The sequence below is a fragment of the Chrysemys picta genome, chromosome 7 (genome assembly GCF_011386835.1).
Source record: "Chrysemys picta bellii isolate R12L10 chromosome 7, ASM1138683v2, whole genome shotgun sequence".
NCBI classification, from domain to species: domain Eukaryota; kingdom Metazoa; phylum Chordata; order Testudines; family Emydidae; genus Chrysemys; species Chrysemys picta.
In genome coordinates this window covers 86,369,336-86,388,139 of record NC_088797.1, presented here as the reverse complement: position 1 = coordinate 86,388,139, position 18,804 = coordinate 86,369,336, and the positions used below count along the sequence as shown (strand labels likewise).

Below are 18,804 nucleotides of genomic sequence, written 5' to 3'. Positions count from 1 at the left end.
GGAGTACTTGTGGCACCTTAGAGACTAACAAATTTATTTGAGCATAAGCTTTCGTGGGCTACAGCCCACTTCATCAGATGCATAGAATGGAACATATAGTAAGAAGATACAACTTCCACCTTCTTACTGTATGTTCCATTCTGTGCATCTGATGAAGTGGGCTGTAGCCCACGAAAGCTTATGCTCAAATAAATTTGTTAGTCTCTAAGGTGCCACAAGTATTCCAGTTCTTTTTACAAACATGTATGTTGCTCAGTTTTCTCTCAATATCATGGGTCGGACCCAGTAAGGAGAATTTGCCGATCATCTTTACAAAGTTGTCCAGGTTTTTCTCTTGTTTGTATTACACCAGCAAACTGGGATTTCCCCTCTGCACTTTCCTCTGACACCTGATGAATAAGCCAGACACCAGTTTGATTTTATCTATGCCTTTATTTGCTTTGCTTGCAGCTGTCCCTTGGTTTTTATCTGTGTGCTTGCAAGGGCTATCACTCCTCATGCTTAGGGCATAGCTTAGGGAGGAGGAAATTTCCCTATATGGTAAAGCGTTACACAGTTAGTCTAGTTATAGAGGTACTAGAGCTTTATTTGCAGCCTCCAGCATTGGCCACTCACAGCGAGAGGATGGTGGACTAGATGAATCACTGGACTGTTCCAACCTGGCGGTTCACTTGCTGAAAATGACCTAGGGGAATGAAAAAGCCTCAAATGTCAGAGTATGGGTTTCCTCCCCCCCAGGTTTTTCTGTCCTTCAGGTAATGGCTACAGATGCAGACAGCGGCCTCAACCAGCAGTTGAGCTACCGGATTGAGGGTGGAGCTCAGGATAAGTTCCTGATCAATGCCAACTCCGGAATAATCCGAGTGGCCAACATCACCATAGATAGGGAAGAAAGGGACACCTACAGACTGACAGTGATGGCTGTGGATCGAGGCATGCCCCCTCTCTCTGGCACCGCCACCGTCAACATCCTTGTTGATGACGTCAATGATTATCGGCCGGAATTCATCAACCCGATCCAGACGGTCAGCGTGCTTGAGTCAGCAGTGCCTGGCACCATCATTGCTGAGGTCACAGCAATAGACAGAGATCTCAACCCCCGGCTAGAATATTACATCATTGAGATTCTGGCCAAGGATGACACCAATGCTCTAGTGCTGGGCCAGCAAGGAGCATTTGCTGTGGATTTTAAAACAGGTACAAGAACAAGAGAAACTGTTTGTATGGCTGTGCCTCTCTCTTCCCCCTTCTACTTCTTCCCATCCCCGTCTGCTCTCTCTCTCCCCCCCCCCCCCGTCATGCTTTCTCTCTCTTTTTGTCTTTCCTTAGCCCTTTCTTGCTCTTGCCACCCTTCTCTGTCTTTTTCTTCCTTTCTCTTAAGTCTTTCTCACTCTCCTTGTCCTCTCTCTCAGCTGCACTTTGACAGCACTGCACTGCCAACTAACTAACTAACTAAGCCTTTTCTTTTCCTTATGGCTCCCAGCCTGGCAGGTTTGAGCTCTCTGTTTGTGTGTCAATCTCAGTCAGTCCTCTGTCCGCTTCATCCATTGTCTCCCTTCCATCTCAGTCATAACCATGATCACTCTCATCACTGCCTGGGTGCTTGGCTGTCTCACGCTGTGAGGAAGCAGCCCTGACATATGCAGCTGACTGTTGTTTAGCCTTCGCAAACTGAACACAGACACCCCCTCAGCAGTGTCTTGCTGGTGGGTGGGGGGAATCTTTCGGGTAAGTGATCTCTTGCTTGCCATGTTTTGGTGTATAGAGAGGTGGGCGTAAGGGACGTCTCACTTGCCGGTGAGACCGCAGTCCCAGATCGCACGCCTCCGGTCTCTTTGTGACGCAGGGCCTTGTGCTATGGAACAACAGGACTGACTCAGGTGTGGAAAGCTGACTCATAAAAAAGGCAGAAGAGGCCTGCACGTCTCACCCCCATGGCCATGACGAGGGCTTTGAGTGAAATAAAGGGCTAGATCCCCATCAGTGTGAAGCAGTGTCACTCTGATGGCTTCAGTGGAGCTACACAATTGACACCAGCTGAAGAGCTGGCCCCAAAGTTCAGAATTCACTTCCCGTCCCCAGCACAAACACACCAGTTGCTAAAACAGACTGATGTCTACTTAGCTCCATCCTGAGGCAGGGTGGTGTGGGGGTGCTTTTAGCAGAGAGCTGGATTTTTGCCTGTTGACTTTTTTCCTTTTAATCTATAAATGACATAGGGAAAGGCAGGAGGCCACCACACAGGGGCAGAGAGGCTTGTGGGGTAATAGAAGGCTTCCTGGGGTTGGTGCTCTGTGCCCCTCTGCCTAGAGGAATCCAGCAGGGCCGCTGCAGAGTTTACTATCTATGTAAGTGGTGGTTTTCTTTCCTTTTCTGCTTTGCAGGAGCTGTGCAGGTTAAGTCCTCCCTAAACAGGGAGCTAGTGGCCACGTATGAAGTCACCATCTCTGTCCATGATAATGCCAGCGATGTCGTTGACCGTTCCGTCAGCGTGCCAAATGGTAAGAGAACTCCTACTGCAGACAAGCCCAGCCAGCTCACATTCCAGTGTGAGAGTCGGGCTGGGCCGCAGTCAGTTCGGCATTGGCATTTTTTGGCTAAGGACCTAGCTTCAAACCCTGTTGGTGGTTATGCTAGAAGGAAGTGATGGATTCTCAGGCACGGCCCCCAATGGTTGTATTTCCACATTATCAAACCAGGCTGCAGTTTGGCATGATTGCAGCATCTGCTAAAGGAGATCCCAGGAATAGAGGAAAAGTGGGTGTGCAGGCCAGGGCAAAGCGGGGACCCAGAACTAGAAAAGCAATGAATGCTGCATGAGGGAGATGATCTGATGGAGAGCAGGATTGAGGGATCAAAACCTGGAATAGCGGAGGATGCTTCCTTCATCTTATAACTGCATTATTCCTCCTGCTGATCCCCGTGGGTTTATTTTTGTAATCTATTTTTTCACTAACAAAACAGCCCCCTGCTATATTGCAGGCCCCATGCTGAAAGAAAGCTCACATGTGCTATAACAGCAGTAGGTGTTTTGTGACTATGAGCAAAGTGCTGTTAGCCGGAAGGGTATATTGTGATCCGAGGGTATGCTTCATTGCGTCTCTATTTCTACAGGCTGCTGGGAGGTCTGCTATTGGTAAGATACATGCTTATAATTGATCAGGCTGGCTATCCCACCCCATTCTAGCACTGTCTTTACCATTGCTTTCTTAGATTTTGAGTACGACTGAACTGGTATTTAATTTTGTATAAATAATGTACCACACCTAGTAACGCCCATTACTGAGGTCACTGGTCCTGAGTTCTTGGATGCCTTGATGACGTACTACCTGTTGGGTAGTAAGACTCAGGCTCGCCAACAGGGGGGCGGCAAAGGGGGCAATTGCCAAGGGGCCTGGACGATTTAAAAAGGCCCGGGGGCCCCTGGCCACCGCCGACAGCGCAGTGGGATTAAGGTAGGCTTCCTGCCCACCCATGCGCTGCACCACTCCCAGAAGCGGCCAGCACAGCACGTCCCTGCAGCCCCTGGTGGGGGTCTCCGCATGCTGCACACGCCCCGAGCGCTGACTCTGCAGCTCCCATTGACCAGAAACTGTGGCCAATGGGAGCTGCAGGGGCGGTACCTGCAGGCAGTGACGCGCAGAGACCCTCTGGCCCTCCCACCTAGGAGCTGCTACTAGAGGGGTGTGCCAGTCACTTTCGGAGCCACCTGAGGTAAGCACCAACCCTCTGACCCCCTTCTGCACCCCAGCCTAGAGCCTGCACCCCCTCTCGCATCCCATCCCAGAGCCCGTTCCCTGCACCCAAACTCCTTCCCAGAGCCTGACCCCTCACCCCCTCCCACACCCAAACTCCCTCCCAGAGCTTGCACCCTCTCCCACACCCTAACCCCCTGCCCCAGCCTGGTGAAAGTGAATGAGGGTGGGGGAGAGCGAGCAACAGAGGGAGGGGGGATGGAGTGAGCAGTGGCGGGGCCTTGGAGAAGTGGCAGACAGGGGAGTGGCCTCAGGGCAGGGGCAGGGTAGAATCTTTGGGTTTTCACAATTAGACAGTTGGCAGCCTTACCAGATGGGCATGTGGAAACCCTGGCCATACCGGCAGCTCACTGGGCAAAAACAGCGCAGCCAGCAGCTCGCTGGGCACCAGCCAACACAGGTGCAGCACCGCTCAAATATCAGGCGGACCACATCCGCGCGGGCACTGCTTATGTGTGCTTGGGGGCCCATTGACTGTTCTGCCCTGGGGCCTGGAATTGCTGTCAGTGGGCCTGGGAAGCCTCCATTGTTCTGTCTAACAGCAGCTCTTTGAGAAAGCTGTCAGTGATGGCAGCATTGCAAAATTCTTACAAGAGTTTACCAGCCCAGGCCCAAGTGCCTTTATCAGGATCATGGTGATGGAAAAACTACTCCTCTTTCACTTTCCTATCAGAGAAAATTACTTGCCCTGTGGCATGTGAATGACTAGAATTTTTCAAGTCTGCTGTAGGGTCTTTGAATAACTCAGGCCCATCTTATTTCTGGAAGCAGCTGGTGGAACTTCGCTTCCCTTCTCCCAGTAATGAGCTAGGCATCAAAAACAGGCAAAGCGAGGGCTTCAGGCTGTGGGTAGAACAGCTCCTGCAAAAGCCCGGAGCTCTCCGTGAAGGAATGAATATTAAACTGAAACTTTCTGGCCAGGTCCTCAAATCAACTGAGCTCCGTTGACTTTAGTGGAGCTGCATAATTCCATCAGCTGAGGATCTGAGACACCTCTTACTTACCTTCCCTCCTTTCTTTCTCTCTCTCCCATTCTCCACTTGCTTCTCTTTCATCCGGTCTCTTTTTCATCTGGTCCCCATCCATCTACTCTCACCCCCCCATCTCTGCCTCCCCTGCCCTCGCAGCTAAGCTGACAGTGAACGTGCTGGACGTCAATGACAACACTCCCCGATTCCGTCCATTTGGGGCCACCTATTTCACTGAGAGGATCGTGGAAGGAGCCACGCCGGGGACCACCCTGATTTCCTTGTCTGCGGTGGACCCAGACAAAGGTGCCAATGGACAGATCACCTATGAGTTGCTGAACCTTTCACCTGAAGGGTATGCCCGACTTGAAGACCTCTCAGCAGGTAGGTGGGGGAATTTAAGAGTCCCTCTTCTCACCTGTGAGCCTCTAAATCTTATCAAAGGGACAGCAGGGAGGGGATGAATGCAGATGCTGAGGTGAATACTAATCTGTCGGTGACCTTTTTATAATTCTGACACAGCCCATTTCACAGAGGACCAGATCACAGCCGTCCTTACTCACATTGAATGGTTCCTTATTTCACATGCCAAGAGATCACTGAAGGCATGACACTAATCACCAAGGCTGTCTCCTTACAGCTGTCAGCACCAGCATTGAACAGCTAGCACGTTCTTAGACCAACTCTCCCTGTTCTCCCCCACCCCCGGCCCCCAAAGTGGCTCTGCTCAGAGAGTCTTGGTCAGCCTTGTTGAGCCTGATCCCACCAGTGATGGTGAGGAAGTGATTGTCTCAAGCAGTGGAACCCATCCTATGGGAGTTTTTATGATCCATGCATATGTAGAACTATGGGAACGTCCTCTCCCTCCCTCCATAATGGACATTATAGAAATGAGATGACAGTTATCGGCCTGTGTCTTGTATGGCCAGGCCAGCGGTGAAAGGGCTCGGAGGGGTTTTCATTTCAGAGTCTGCTCTCTCTAGGGAAGGTTATTGCAAATAGCACGGTGGACTATGAAGAGGTGCAATGGCTGAATTTCACTGTCCGGGCCTCAGACAACGGCTCTCCTCGGAGATCAGCTGAGATCCCGGTGTATCTCCAGATAGTGGATATCAATGACAATAATCCCATCTTCAGCCAGACGTCTTACCAGGTGAATGGGATTTAACAGTCAGAATGTGTGTATATTGCTGGGGGCTGACAGGGTGGGAGGGGCACATACCTGGCCATTGTGGCAGGCTGGATGTTTGCAGGCCAAAGTATTGTGTACTACACCGTGCTTGCTAGTTAAAATCCCATGAGAACCATACACAGGGGAGAGCAAAACACTAATAAAACCAAGGGCAAAGCTGCTGATTAGACACTTCTTAAGGGGTCTTTGTGCAATCAGACCCTGAATGTTTAGCTAAGATTCAATTGGCAGAATGTTAACTGTATGCTTCTGCTAAAATGGTAAGAAGTGAAGTAGATAATAATGTTGATATTTACCTTGTCATCATTAGGTTCCAGAGTGAGCACCTAGTGAGGTGTGTATTTCATTTCCCACCTATCTCAGGGCCATTATTTCAGGCTCTCTCTCTGCAGACTCAGGATTAATAGGTGCTGCATTGAGTTCAGTTTTGGGGGGTTTGTTCCCATACAGAAGGGTTGAATGTTCATAGCATTTAAATGAAAGCTTAAAATTTTAAATGAAAGCTTAAAATTTGCAGAATCTGGTGGTTAAAATTCGGAGAGCGTTTTAGACCCCACCCTCAAGCCCCAGAGCAGTACCTCCCCTGCATAAAAAGAACAGAGGCCATTCACTCATCCTTCAAACACACTGATTTTTCTGAATGCTTTGCTGGTTTTAGTGGTGTGTGGGTGGGTCAAACCATAACTCACCTGCCCTCACTCTCCTCTTCTTTCTGCACTTGCAGAAGCCAGTCTTTGAGGATGTCCCACTGGGTACGGTCATCCTGAGGGTCAGGGCCACTGATGCGGACTCCGGGCGCTTTGCCCTCATCCAGTACAACCTGGGAGATGGAGAGGGCAAGTTTGGGATAAACCCCAACACGGTAAGAGGTGAAGAATGGAGCTGTACTGCACTAACAACAGGGATATGGGACAGGAGCACTTTAAATGGCAGGGGACTGCTGCTGACAGAATGCCCTCTGGGGTCAAAATCTCATTATATATCGTGGGAAACTGGGGGGAGGAGGAACTCTTAAAGCCCCCCTCCCCTTTTAGGGAAGAGGAGTCAAGCCTGAAGAAGGGGATTCTCCCCCTCCCTTCTGTCCTTCTCCTATTTCTGTTAAACTAATCACCTGGTATTAACCAGCAGTCAACTTACCACAGATATGGCATGCAAACAGCCACTCGCTTTCTGAAGGTCTGTGTATTGCAGGGTGATATCTATGTCCTGTCAGCCCTGGACCGAGAGAAGAAGGATCACTACACGCTGACTGCTGTAGCAAGGGACAACCCTGGGGACATTTCTAGTAACCGTCGAGAGAACTCTGTGCAGGTACTGCACCACAACACTGGGATGGGTTTAAGATGCATCTTTATGCCATAGGTGTAAAGCTCCATGGGTTTGTGTGCATTCTTCGGACTGTAGAAAGGCCTTTGCAGAGTACAGAATATGGGAAAAGAGAGCAGCAAAGTGTGTGTGTGTGTGTGTGTGTAAGAGAGAGAAAGAGAGAGCAAGAGAGAGAAAGAGAGAGCATATGAGTCCAAGAAGGAAGTGGCAAAAGAAAAATCAGAGAGCAAGTGAATAAGGGAAATAGCACAGAAGCCCGAGGGGAAAAAAACAGTATAAAAGAGGAAGCACCCACAAGAAAGTGCCAGCAGTTCAAGATGGGATCTCTTGGTGTTACCTTGGGGCAGAGTCATTGGTATGTTATACTGTAAGGGGACAATGTAGCATTTGAAGTGGTTGCATGTCAGTGTCCAGACAAGCCCAGCAGTGCAGTTGTGATAAATGGATGCAGCTGTGATCATATCACATCTACTCTCTAGCAATATGACTTTGCAAGTTTACTGCAGTCTTTATTTTAAACAACCCCAGAAGATACAGTGTAGCCAAGAGATAGGAGCATGCAGAGTGCAGATCCCTCTGGGCTATGTAGTGAGTGTAGTAAGATACAGATCTCGGCTGTAATGAATATAAAGAGGGGTTTTTTTTGACACAGACAGACCCTGGACACAGACAGACCCTGGACACAGACAGACCCTGTAGTTCTCTTAGGATCTCTAGCTCCCAGAACTGAATACAGCCAAAGCTGCCTAGAGTCACTGCACAGACTCTCTCTAAGTCCTGACCTTGGATCATGGAAGAGACTGCTGACCATGCTACAGGCTGCAGCTTCTTGGAAGTCAGGCATGGTAGAAAAGAAACTCAGCGGCTCTGAGCTCTCAGTTCTGCCCTTTCACGCCAGTGCCAGAGCACTTGCCATAATATCTGGAGCTAGCTCCTCTACCCTCTCCTGCTGACATAACTGCCTGCGAAGCAGTTATATGTGCAGCAGTTTCAGCTGGTTATAGGGACAAGGCAGTTTCTGAAGGGCCTGTAAGGAGCAATGGGTTTCAAGTTTTCTGGGCAGGGACTTCTGCCAAGGCCCCCTGCTTTTCTATTAACTAGTAAAATTATCTCTCCTGGTTGTCTCTGAGCAATAATTCACCACCTGACCCATCACTGGAGAAGTCTGTCGTGCCCCCTACACCATTGCGAAAGCACAGTTTTCCTTAGTGTGAGTAGAGAGGCTGCCTCTCAGCTTGGGGAGAAGCCCCTGATGAGGGGCTGGGCTGTCTGGTAACTAGCAGGCAGCTTCTGTTGAAGCAACTATTTCCCTTCCTGCTAGGTGTGGGCTGCTGTAATCATTGTTCCTAGTGGTGCTTGGAGACATGGCAATGGCCATTGTTATTGCTGGAGTCAGTCAGCATTTTGTTTAACAAAATTAAATAGACAGCAAGAAGGGGGATAAAAGTATTATGGAAGAGGAGGTATTATTGTCTGATAGGGTCACTGCAGGTTCTCTGCCCCTTTATGTGCCTTTATCCACATGACCAGTTTGCTTTCACTTAAGGTGTTGATTACGGTTCTGGACATCAATGACTTCAGGCCCCAGTTTGCCAAGCGACAGTTCAGCACCAGCATGTATGAAAATGAGCCAGCGGGGACGTCTGTGATCACCATGACAGCCACGGACCTCGATGAGGGTGACAATGGAGTGGTGACCTACAGCATCGAGGGTCCTGGAGTGGGTATGCAGCCCCACTAGCAAAACTAGGCATTTAGGGGATGGGAGAGGCACAAAGGATGTTTCCAGAGAGATATGGAAAATACAGAAACACAGAGTTAAAATTGGGGAGATCTAAGAGGACACAAAGACCAAATCATTTTTCCCATTTCACATGCTAATAAGTTAGCATTGGGGCCATATGCACACACAACGGCTGCACCACAGAATATTCTGTTCCCTTCGAGGTCGTGCATTGCAGCCCTGCAGACCTCTCCACTTCTGCTCAGTCTCCGATTCTCTCTTGTCCACCACACCCAAGGCTGTCACTTCCCAGACTTCCTAGTTACACAAATGTAAACTGTTTCCCGAGTTCCTGCTCCTGGAGTGGGCCCACTATACATCCTCTTACATAAATAAAAACCAGGAAAGGGTGGAGGGCAGGTTGTTTTTTTGAGGTGGATACTGACAGAGCATGAATTCCAGAGTATTAAGTATCACTGGGGGGTGGTAGGTACAAGGTCAAAGCCTGCATATGTATATAGCAAAGGGAGGGAAAACCCCACTTTTCTGAAACCTGTGAGTTCACCCCCAATTTGCCGCAGTATCAAGAGGGTTGCAAGTGGAATAGAGGAGGAATTGAAAATAACATGAGAACACCTATGAGCTTTAAATCTTTCAGTGAGATCAGCCACAGCCTCTCTGCGGCTTTAAGGGATTCTCTGAAACTCCAACATGCCACTAGGATGTCAGCACTTCAGAGCATATGTACTTGGAACAGGGATATCAGTGGGAAGTGTTTGTGCTCCGTAAACAATATACTCATGGTTGTAGGGTCCTGAAGCCAACAGTGATTCAGATTTAGTGTGTTGATATGACCGAGGGTGCTGCAGCCAATGATTTTCAACCAGTGAACTATGGTGTATTCAGCTGTCTGCCAGAATCCCTTAGTGGGCTAAACTGCTTCATTCTCCCAGCCTGGTTCCTAATTTATGCCATACAATAATTTATAATACTGTCTTTCCTGCAGAGAGCCCAGAGTGATAGATTTGTCTCTTCTGTCCCCAGAGGCCTTCAAGATTGATAAAAACTCCGGTCTCATCACATCCCGAAGACACCTGCAGTCTTATGAGAGGTTCAACCTGACAGTGGTGGCAACAGACAAAGGCAGACCACCTCTGTGGGGAACCACCATGCTCCAGGTGGAGGTCATTGACATTAATGATAACCGGCCAGTGTTTGTCCGGCCACCCAATGGCACTATCCTGCATATTAAAGAGGTAAACTCTGCTAACATGGTGCAGTGGTGTAGATGTCTGCACTGGTGATTACTGGCACTATGTCATTAAGATGTCAACAGAGGGGCTTGTACTGGAAGATGCAAAACCAGGAGAAGCAACTGTGTCCCCACTAACTTGGACAGTAATGTCATTTAACAAGCCAGATTTCCAAAGGAGCAATCCATTAGCTATTGTGGTCCTAGTTTTGACTGACTCTTTGATCAGACATCTCACTCCCTGGTCTGGCTAGCACTGGGCATGATGCCAAGGTAGCTCTCTAGCCCAGATGAGGCACTGGAAAGAAAATTGTAGAGAATCCCCTCACCTCCCTCAGCAACACCCCCAAAGGCTAATCAGTGCACAGCATACACAGGTTTTTAAGGAAGCCCTGCCCAGTCCTTCTTAGCCCAGAATTGGTGGCTATATCTGCATCTGTGACACTCCTGGATTGTACTTTTGAAAGTTGCTGTTTTGCACAATAGACAAAGGAGTGCGAGAGGGAGATAATGGCTGCCAGCCTAAGGAAAAGAGGAGACTGAAAAGTCCCATTTGTCAACACCAGGATGCCTTTCTCTACCTCAGGTTGTTAGTCACTGCTGTGGGGGTGGCCTCATGCAAGAGCACCCAAAAGCACAGGAGCACTGCCAAACCCTTCATTCTTACCCCTGGTGGACAGCTCGCACTCACCTTAAGCAAAGGGGCTTCATCCTATAGTCAGAAGAAATCCCCACTCAGCCATCTTGAGAGGCTCCACTGTTAAGGACCCAAACCTGCGGTTGGCCTCCACCTCCCCTAAAAATGAGGTCCTCCTTTCTCTAAAGACCTTTACTTGAAATATTGGAAAAATATATCACTGTAGCCTGCTAGAACCTGTCCCTATCACAGGGTCTCATGAGGGGTTCAAGGAGAGCAAATTAATGGGGACTCTCAGGGTAGCTTTAGAGAACTGAAACTTCAGGAGACAAGCAAAATAAAGAAACCACTGATCAGAGTGTGCCAAGTGTATTTATAAATGAGGTCTTCAATCCGGGGACTGAAACACTGATATTTTAAACAGTTTCTTGTCTACGTGAAGCTCTGCTTAGCTCATACAGAGCCCAGATAGACAATGAGGCTGTTTTTCAGGTGTAGAAAATGATGCCTTTGTTTGTGTTCCCGGACTCCTTTGGAAGCTGTCCCGTGTACTCCTGCATGTCTGAAGCTGTAACAGCAGTCTTGGCCACCAGATAGAAGCATTGCAAACAGACAAGAGATCTAGGGATATTGTCAGCAGTGCAGCTGTACAGTGGAGATGTGCATGAATTTTACTGGTGTGATTTAAGCCAGCATTTTGTCCTGGATCACCTTACAGTTCATAGCAGGGACTCTCTTGAAATGTTTGTGGGTGCTTACAGAAACGGACAGGGTTCCCATTAAGTAGTTTACAGGCCACTCTTCTTGTCATGGTGTGTGGAGACGGGAGTTGGGAGATTTATTGGTGTGTGTTCCCCCTGTACATGGATTGATATTCTGCTTGTGTGTGTGAATAGGAAATACCTCTCCGGTCCAATGTGTATGAAGTCTATGCCACAGACAAGGATGAGGGTCTCAATGGAGCTGTACAGTACAACTTATTGAAAACTGGAGCAGGGAATAAAGACTGGGAGTACTTCAGCATCGACTCCAGCAGTGGACTCATCCAGACAGCAAGGAGGCTCGACCGAGAAAAACAAGCAGTGTACAGTGTAAGTTTGGGAAAAGGAGTGGTGGCTGGGACATGGATTTAGTTCACATGATTGTTTGTCCATATCACAAAACTGTTACCAAGTTTGGCCTTCTCTGTCTCAGACCTGGCATCACAGGGAATGAAACATATTATGATTGAGGGAGAGTTGTATGGAAGCTCAGGACTGGTCATTCAGCAGAAAAGGACAGGGGTACACTGGCAGATCTGTGGGTGGAGACAGGACTGCGATAGCGGGGGTTGTTAGCAGGTCAGGATGGAAACCTTCCCCCGAGTGGTATGGGTGAGTCCTGCACAGTGGTTGATCTCACTGTGTTAGGCTCTGTCTCTGTGCATTTCCCACTTTCACAATTAAAATCTCACCTCTCAAATAATAAAAATAGCAGGAAGCAGTAACTTAGAAACTGCAAGTCCTGATGATGAACTGTTTCTTTGACACTTTGGTGTATTCCTCCCAACCCTTGTCCTTGTCCAACTGCGGTCATGGGCTGCTGTGTGCCATTGCAACTCCCCCGCAAAGAAATCAGCTGCAATCCGGCTACCTTTAGGGTGATACGCATGCCGCACTCAGGCCTTCGGAGGGGGGCGTTAAATGTTGGGGCTGTACGTTTTTCAACTTGTAGTAATTTTAGGTCTACAGCTCACCCCAGGCTGCTGAGCACAAACCTCCCTAGTTTATCAAATGTATCAAAAGATTTACCAGCCTGACAGCTGAGGGGAACATGATATTAATACGTTCTCCGATACCACTCCGTTTGCTCCAAGACATAGGGTCACTGTTATCTTTCATTTGCTATACCTAGCCCAGAAAAAACCTCTTCTATCAGCCTTCACCTTTTTCTCAGTCCCTAACTGTCCCCGTGCCTCAGTGGGTGACAGCCGAAAAGCCAAATTCAGGACAAAGTGCTGAGAAATAGGGCAGACTCACCCCAAAGTGGTGGGTATTCTATCATTAGTTAGATTATACCAAGCCAGTAACAAAAGTGAACTTTTGTCTCACCACATTGGTTAGCAAGAAGCCAAAGATGCAGTCTCCTTAGGCAGGGCCGGTGCTTCCGCTAGGCGACCCTAGACGGTCGCCTAGGGCGGCAGGATTTGGGGGGTGGCATTTTGCCGTCCTCGGCGGAAATTCGGTGGCAGGGGGTCCTTCCGCTCCGGGTCTTCAGCGGAAATTCGGCGGCGGGTCCTTCACTCGCTCTGGGACCCGCCGCCGAATGCTCAGAGGAGGAGCACTGCCGCCTAGGGTGGCAAAAACCCTGGCACCGCTCCTGTCCTTAGGAATTCCAGCCCTTGTCTCACCACCCAGACACTGGACTCTATGATGATGGTTACTGAAAAGCAGTTTAATCACATACAGGGTCCTTCTAATCCCAAGAGATCAGCCACATAGACAGGTCAATATATAACTTAGATCTTACTCTATAATCACGCTAATGCCAATCCTTTTAGTAACTAAAACTAAAGGTTTAAAAGAAGAGAGTTAATAATGGCTAACAGATCATATACATACAAATAGTTGCAAAGTCCTGACATCAGGTTTGTAGCAGTGATGGAATAAACTGCTAACTTGTGAAGTCTCTCTGGTAATTTCCAGAAGATTGGAAGGTCCTCAGTCCATATTTCAAAATGATCCTTTTAGTTGTAAGTCCATAGTCCACAGAATCAGGGCAGGAAAGGGCAAAATGGAGATATCTCAGGGATCTTTTATATCCTCTACCATGTGCCTGGAAATTTATTGTCTCAAGATGGAGTCCAGGGTCACCTGAGCATATCACATGTCCTTACAGGGCTTGATGATTCACAGGGTGTAGCCATTGCCCATATTCTTGCTGAGGCATCCACAGGAAGATCTATCTGGGCAGAATGAGGTTCTTCTATGGCCCATTGTGAGGGCCAAGTGTCTTTGATGGGCCATCAATACATTACTCTCTGGCCTTAATGTAAATTTTACCTGGTGGGTGTTACCCAGGAATACAATACATATGTATGATGTCACTACATAGCCAATATTCATAACTTCAGATACAAAAATGATACTTGCATATAAACAGGATAATCATACTTAGTGAACCATAACTTTTCCATTGACACCTTACATCACATACTTTGTACAAGATTTGTTGCAATTGTCTAACAGTGATAATATCAATGATATAAATGTTCATATTCAATCATACAGCATCACACTAACTTCTTGGCTTGCCGTAGGGCCCCCCCATTTGCTAGTGTTTTGCAAAGTCTTAAAAGGCAAGCGTGTGACTAAAGTTGCGTGTGTGTTTCTCCTGCAGCTGATCATCGTGGCATGTGACCAGGGCCAGCCCGCGTATGAGACCATGCAGCCTCTCCAGGTGGCACTGGATGACATTGATGACAATGAACCCATCTTTCTGAGACCACCTGTAAGCAGAGCTATCTTGTCCCCTTGCATTGGACAGTTCTAGGTGAAGGGATATGGACTATCCGAGTACGTCTACACAGGGATAAAAGACCATGGCTGGCCTGGATCAGCTGACTTGGGCTCGGGCTGCCGAGCTAAAAATTGCTGTGTAGACATTCAGGATCAGGCTGGAGCCCAAGCTCTAATACCCGCCACCTCCAAGGGTCCCAGAGCTTGGGCTCCAGCCCAAGCCCGAGCATCTACACAGCGGTTTTCACCCCCGGAGCCCAAGCCCCGCAAGCCCAAGTCAGCTGACTCAGGCCAGCCGTGTGTCAACATAGGACACGCTGAAGTTAGTGAGACAGCAGACAGTTAATGTGCTAAGTGAAAATGAACATTAGCCACAAAAACAAAAATTCTCATCTCAATCCAGCTGCCAATCCTGAGCCTTTCCTATGGTTCCTGGGGAGTGCAGTGTGTAGTATATGCGATGAGTAATGCGGTCCCTGGGGATTAACTGAGGAGCTTGGTGTTACTTGAATGAAGTTTGTTATGATTTGTCTAGTAGCATTTTAAGGCAAAAAGAGAAAAAGTCTCCAATCCATGAGGTCAGAGTGAGCTCTATAACATCATGATCGTTGTTTATTCTTACTACTCTACTGCCTTCCCCTGTAACACTCCTTCTCTTCTCCCTGGGCCCACACTGGCAGAGAGGTAGACCTCAGTATCAAGCTCTGTCTGTTCCTGAACATTCCCGCCCTGGTACCATTGTGGGGAATGTCACTGGTGCTGTGGATGCAGATGAGGGCTCCAATGCTATCGTCTATTACTTCATAGCAGGTAGAGTTGCTTCCCTTCTCAGTTTCTCTGTGGGGTTGTTTGTTTTGTGCTGCTGCTTTAATTTTGGATGAATTAAGAGCTTGTCTACACTTAAAATACCACCGTGGCACAGCTGCACCGCTGTAGCACTTCAGTGTAGATGCTACTTATGCCGATGGGAGGGGTTCTCCCATCGGCGCAGGTAATCCATCTCCCCAAGAGGCGATAGCTAGGTCAATGGAAGAATTGTTCTGCTGACCAACACTGCCTACACGGGGACTTAGGTCGGTTTAACAAGGCTGCTCAGGGGTGGGGATTTTTTACATCCCGACCGACATAGTTAAACTGACCTAATTTTCTAGTGTAGACCAGGCCTCAGTGTTGGTGAAGGTGCAGGACATAGAGCAATACCTTGAGCCAGGTATAATGACAGCTGCTGTGCAAGCTTCCTCAACACCTCTCTGTCACAGCACCTACATCCTGACCTTCATCAGCCCCTGGCTATTCCAGCCTTGTGACTCCTAAACTCTGCTATTGCATCACAATCTTGGCTGGGAGCAAAGCTGCTATTCTAGCCCTTGGACCATCCCACAGCCCTGAAGATACTCCTGGATCTTAACTTGCAACTCTGCTGCTATTCCAGGGGTGACTTAAAATGGCTTAAAATCGAGGTGACTGGGCAATCATGTCAACTCACTGCCTTTAGAAACTTGCAGCATGTGTGTCCAGGTTTCTACCTAGATCTCTTCAGATGGGCCCCACAGACTCCCCTCCTCCCCCATTTCCTGCTTCATGGGGGCTGTACTGTTATTTTAGCTATTGCAGAGGCAGAGTGCATCCATGGTCCTAAAATAAAATCCATAAGGTATTGCTTTGCCCTGGCATGAACACAACATTGCTTCTGTAAATGCAGTAGTGGCAGTGCTTGCTCTCCTTACCCTGTGAAAAATGCAGCTGTCACACAGAGCAGGTTGCTAGCGGCACAGTATCACATTCCATCTGGCAATGTGACACTCCATATCAAGGACCCCAACACATCTTACCAGGCATATGGTATGAAGCTGCATCGCTAAGCCAGAGAAACACCATCCTGCTGTTTCATGGTTGAATTAGGAGCTAAAAAAGGGAATGTCAGGAAAGTTGCTTGTAGCAGGGTGCCATAATAAGGCAACCGGTGTGTGTGTGTGTGTGTGTGTGTGTGTGTGTGTGTGTGTGTGTGTGTGTGTGTGTGTGTGTGTGTGTGTGTGTGCATTGACAGCTGTTTAAACCTTTGGTAGAAAGATGTCAGACCTTATGTGAACTCAGTGATGTTTCACACAGTGACAGCCTATTCTGGTGAGCACACTTCTTGGGGGATAGTTTTTAAACCTCTTTCATAAGATGAGAAACTCAGCTCATGAGTTGAATTAAAGAAAATGAAACAATTAAACTGAAAGGCCAGTTCAGCTGGGAGGAAGGAGAAGAAAGGGACAGGGAAAGTTGGGTGGGAGAAAGAGACAGACGGACATCTACTTTATAGGCTTGGCATTCGTGGAATAGACACACACACACACACACACACACACAGAGACACAAACCTGCACAGCTTGTGAGCCCTTACCCAGCACCCTCCATGCCACACAGGAACATCCCAGGTGAGAGCTGTGATATCAGTTGTGTGGCCTTCATGTGTGCATCCATGGGGGACTTGTTGACCCCTCCTATCTGCTTTTTCCTAGCAGGTTTAGGGGTATTTATGCAGAGGACTATTCATACATAAGAGGCTGTCCAAAGAGGGACATTACCAGTGGATGTGAGGTAGTGTGGTAAGGGGAACGCGAGGAGCCATTGTCATGGCATCAGTGGGGCTAATTCTAGGAGATACAGAAATGGATCCAGAGTGTTCCATTTATATCCTGCCATGTGTTAAAATATCATATGATTTCCTAAGAACTGGTGATGTTTTAGAGCTCAAGATTCCTTCGCGTTAGCAGAACCAGAATCAGGATTCATGAGCAGACTCAGTGAGCTGGTCAGGGCAGGGAATGTATCTTACTGGGTGTTTGTAAAAGATCTGTAAATGTATGGAACTAGATACATTATTTTGAAATGTTTTCCTCTGAGGACAAGGAGACCTGGACACCATTTCTGGGCCTGCCTGGAGTGGACCCAGTGTAATCCTGTGGGAAGGGAGGGCAATCTGGAGAAAGGCAGGGAAAGGCCAGGTTTAGGGTCTGAACTGGATTTCTGTGCCCATCTGTGCTCCTCATCTATGTACCAGATCCAAAAGGGAAGTTTTAGGGCACAGGTAAGACTGACCTGCATTCCGTTTACCCTTCCTAGCTGGTAACAGGGAGAACAATTTCAAGTTAAGCCAGGAGGGGAAGCTGCAGGTGCTACGAGACCTGGATCGAGAGACAGAGCCCTATTACTCCATCATTGTCAAAGCCTCCAGTAACAGGAACTGGACACCTCCTAGAGGTCACAGGGCAGCCAGAATCCAGGCCTTGGACCCCAGCACAGACACCACTCTGCAGGAAGTCCGGATCTTTCTGGATGATATTAATGATCAGCCTCCCCAATTCTCTAAGTCAGAATACACGGCAGGTAAGAGAGGTGGTGTTACGAGAAGATGGCCAGCTGGTTGGTTGACTGTTTTCCCTGGGGTAAAAACAGAGGTTGCCATTCCAGGATACAAGCTCAGGTCCTGAGCATCCTGGGCTGGCGAGGGCTGAGATCTCCGTGGCCTGGGATGGGGACTGTTGGAAGGAAAACTGTACAAGGGGAGAAACCCAAACTTCTCCAAGGAGATAGTGAAGGGGACCTGGATTAACCCACCAAGCTAAGCTCCATTCCCAAAACCTGCCATACTGCACAGCCAATTACAATCTACCAGCAAAGCCCTGGACAGCAGCAGGCGGTTATACCGTCAGCTGCAAGCTTCCCAGGGAGGTTCACTTGCTGATGAAGACTATTTGACACAAGAGTCTGGCTGTGCAGCTCCATAATAGCCCTGGCTTCTCTCCCTCTTTGGGAGGGTTACTGGCAAAGCCAGGCAAACTGAATGGGGTCAGGGGTCAAATGGGCATATTGTCTACAGGACTGGTAAGGAAACTTCTTGGTGAGGGGTTATTTTGGTGGGCGGCAGGGGTGAGGGATCCCTCTTTGCCACGATGGCAATTGGCATTTTCAGGGGAAACTCTTCCTTACAGTACCTCCTCACTCCGGGGTGTGGCCCGAGATTCGTGTTACATACCCTACTCCATTTCCTTCTCTTCCTTTCTTGCCCCCCACCTCCAAAAGGGGTTGCGACAGATGCCAAGGTGGGTTCAGAGCTGATCAGGGTAGTGGCACTGGATTCCGATGTGGGGAACAATAGCCTGGTCTTGTACAACATCCTGGGAATCCGTTACATCAAGCAGCACTCCAATGACTCGGAGGAGGTGGCCAGCATCTTCAGTATTGGTAAGTACCCATTTGTCACCACAGGAGCCTCAAGCAGAGATGTTCTCACTAAACAGCACAGAGATCCATAGGTTCTCATTCCCCTCCCTCCCACCAATAAGCAGGGACTGAAATGACAGTTAGCTAGTCTGAGTGGGGAAGTTTAAGGGTGCCATATGTTTACAGCCAGACCTCCCATCTCAGATCTCTTTGGTCCCACGTGTGATCCTCCCACAGCAGTG

The 18,804-nt window shown here is 48.5% G+C and overlaps 1 protein-coding gene across 6 annotated transcripts in view; it reads left to right on the top strand.

Moving 5' to 3' along the window:
* CDH23 (cadherin related 23) overlaps window positions 1-18,804 on the top strand; it is a 533,292-nt gene that overhangs the window by 503,929 nt on the left and 10,559 nt on the right. For 5 of the 6 annotated variants that reach the window (XM_065551950.1, XM_065551951.1, XM_065551952.1 and 2 more), the window contains 13 exons: window positions 739-1,197; window positions 2,385-2,501; window positions 4,883-5,107; window positions 5,707-5,876; window positions 6,640-6,777; window positions 7,107-7,226; window positions 8,788-8,965; window positions 10,009-10,220; window positions 11,750-11,944; window positions 14,232-14,342; window positions 15,031-15,160; window positions 17,462-17,725; window positions 18,422-18,583. In XM_065551950.1, the coding sequence (XP_065408022.1) occupies window positions 739-1,197; window positions 2,385-2,501; window positions 4,883-5,107; window positions 5,707-5,876; window positions 6,640-6,777; window positions 7,107-7,226; window positions 8,788-8,965; window positions 10,009-10,220; window positions 11,750-11,944; window positions 14,232-14,342; window positions 15,031-15,160; window positions 17,462-17,725; window positions 18,422-18,583 (2,481 nt within the window). The remainder of the gene's footprint in view (window positions 1-738; window positions 1,198-2,384; window positions 2,502-4,882; window positions 5,108-5,706; window positions 5,877-6,639; window positions 6,778-7,106; window positions 7,227-8,787; window positions 8,966-10,008; window positions 10,221-11,749; window positions 11,945-14,231; window positions 14,343-15,030; window positions 15,161-17,461; window positions 17,726-18,421; window positions 18,584-18,804) is intronic. The other variant, XM_065551955.1, reaches the window with a different exon arrangement.